The 1,394-nt window shown below is 48.9% G+C and overlaps 1 protein-coding gene across 1 annotated transcript in view; it reads right to left on the bottom strand.

Moving 5' to 3' along the window:
* The window catches only part of Minos1 (mitochondrial inner membrane organizing system 1), a 40,820-nt gene extending 40,560 nt beyond the window's left edge, over window positions 1-260 (bottom strand). The window contains exon 1 of the mRNA XM_005394662.2: window positions 115-260. Coding sequence (XP_005394719.1) covers window positions 115-178 — 64 coding nt within the window. The 5' untranslated portion in view covers window positions 179-260. The remainder of the gene's footprint in view (window positions 1-114) is intronic.
* Between the last annotated feature and the right edge of the window lie 1,134 nt (window positions 261-1,394).

The following is a 1,394-nucleotide window of genomic DNA, read 5'->3' as shown; positions in this document are numbered from 1 at the left end:
TCGTGCCCGGCTCGCCCTGGCCGCCGGCGCTGGAGCAGGCCGCGCAGCCGGACCCCGGCGCCCTCCGGACTGCTCGGCTACGGGCCCCGCTTCTCAGGGACGAGAAGCCCTTACCGATCTTCACGACTGCATCCGCCAAGCACCGGTCCCACTTCCTGCCGAGGTCAGACTCCGACATGTTCCCTACCCGCAGCTCCGGCTTTCCTCACGGCCGGCCCCCCGCGCACCTCGATTCTTGGCAAGTCTCGCGAGAACAGGCCAAGGTTGCAGGCCCGGAAAGCCGGCGCGGCCGCCGGCGCTCCAGATATCGCGAGATGATCCATCGGCTTCAGCCTCTTCCGGTTTTTTCTTTTGGTAGTCAAAGTGACAGGTTGCCTGGAGGCCTGGGGTGACCCTGACCTTGGAGCTGCGCTTAAGGGTGGTGTGGCTGGCAGTTTCCTAGGTGGCATCCAGACCCCAGTCCAGAAGGCTGTTCCTCTGCACCAACTCCAGGGGAAGAGAGAGATTTCTTCACTATTTCTACTCATTCATTCATTCATTCATTCACTCATTTATTACAGCGGAGTTCCTGCCCCGACACTAGCACAGAAACTGCTCTGGCAGAAGTCACCTACTGCCAAATCAAGTGGAAGTTTTTGTGAGCTTTGTACAGCATCTGCCAATTATTCCTCTCTCATCTTTCCTGTTCTCTGTTCATCTTAACTCTTGTGACATCACCCTTTCCTAGCTCTCTTCTGATTCTACTCTTGATTTCAACGATTGCTTGCTTTACTTATTTATTTTTCTGTCACCTGTTTAAAGAGTGTTGGTTCTCAGGGTTCCTGCAATCCACTTGTCATTCTATACAGTTTCTCTAAGTAACTGGCAATTATTGCCAAGTTATATCTCCTGATCAAAGAGGTCTACCTCAGATCTATTCACATCTATGGTCTCCTTGCTAGCATCACTGATTCTAGTCTTCCCCATTCTTCACCCTACTAACAAATATAAATTTGACCATTTCATTCCTCTGGTAAGCTGTCAGTGACTCTAATTCATGTACAAGATATAGCTCAGCTTCAATGCTGTACTCATGTAGGAACCTACTCTAACAGATTTTAGAGTTGCCCCTACCCCCATTATCTCGCAAGCTTACCCACCCCAGAGTGTTCGCTACCTGCTATTGAAACCCATTGTTATAGATTAATAACCAGTAAAACTAGAAGTTTCTTAAGGACCTGAGCTGCCCTTTCTGCATCTGCACCCTCCAAGTTCAGAGCCCAATACCTTGGGCAGTATGATCTTCCATGTTGAACTGAATTGAATGGATGTAAAAATGACTGAATGCATGAGTACATGATTAAATTAAGTAGAAAAGGAAAAAATTCTATTCTGGGGAAACTACATAGTATGGG

Source organism: Chinchilla lanigera, unplaced genomic scaffold (genome assembly GCF_000276665.1).
Source record: "Chinchilla lanigera isolate Chin_1 unplaced genomic scaffold, ChiLan1.0 scaffold00051, whole genome shotgun sequence".
Lineage (NCBI taxonomy): Eukaryota > Metazoa > Chordata > Mammalia > Rodentia > Chinchillidae > Chinchilla > Chinchilla lanigera.
The sequence above is the reverse complement of the archived record's forward strand: the minus strand, read 5'-3'. Positions and strand labels throughout refer to the sequence as shown.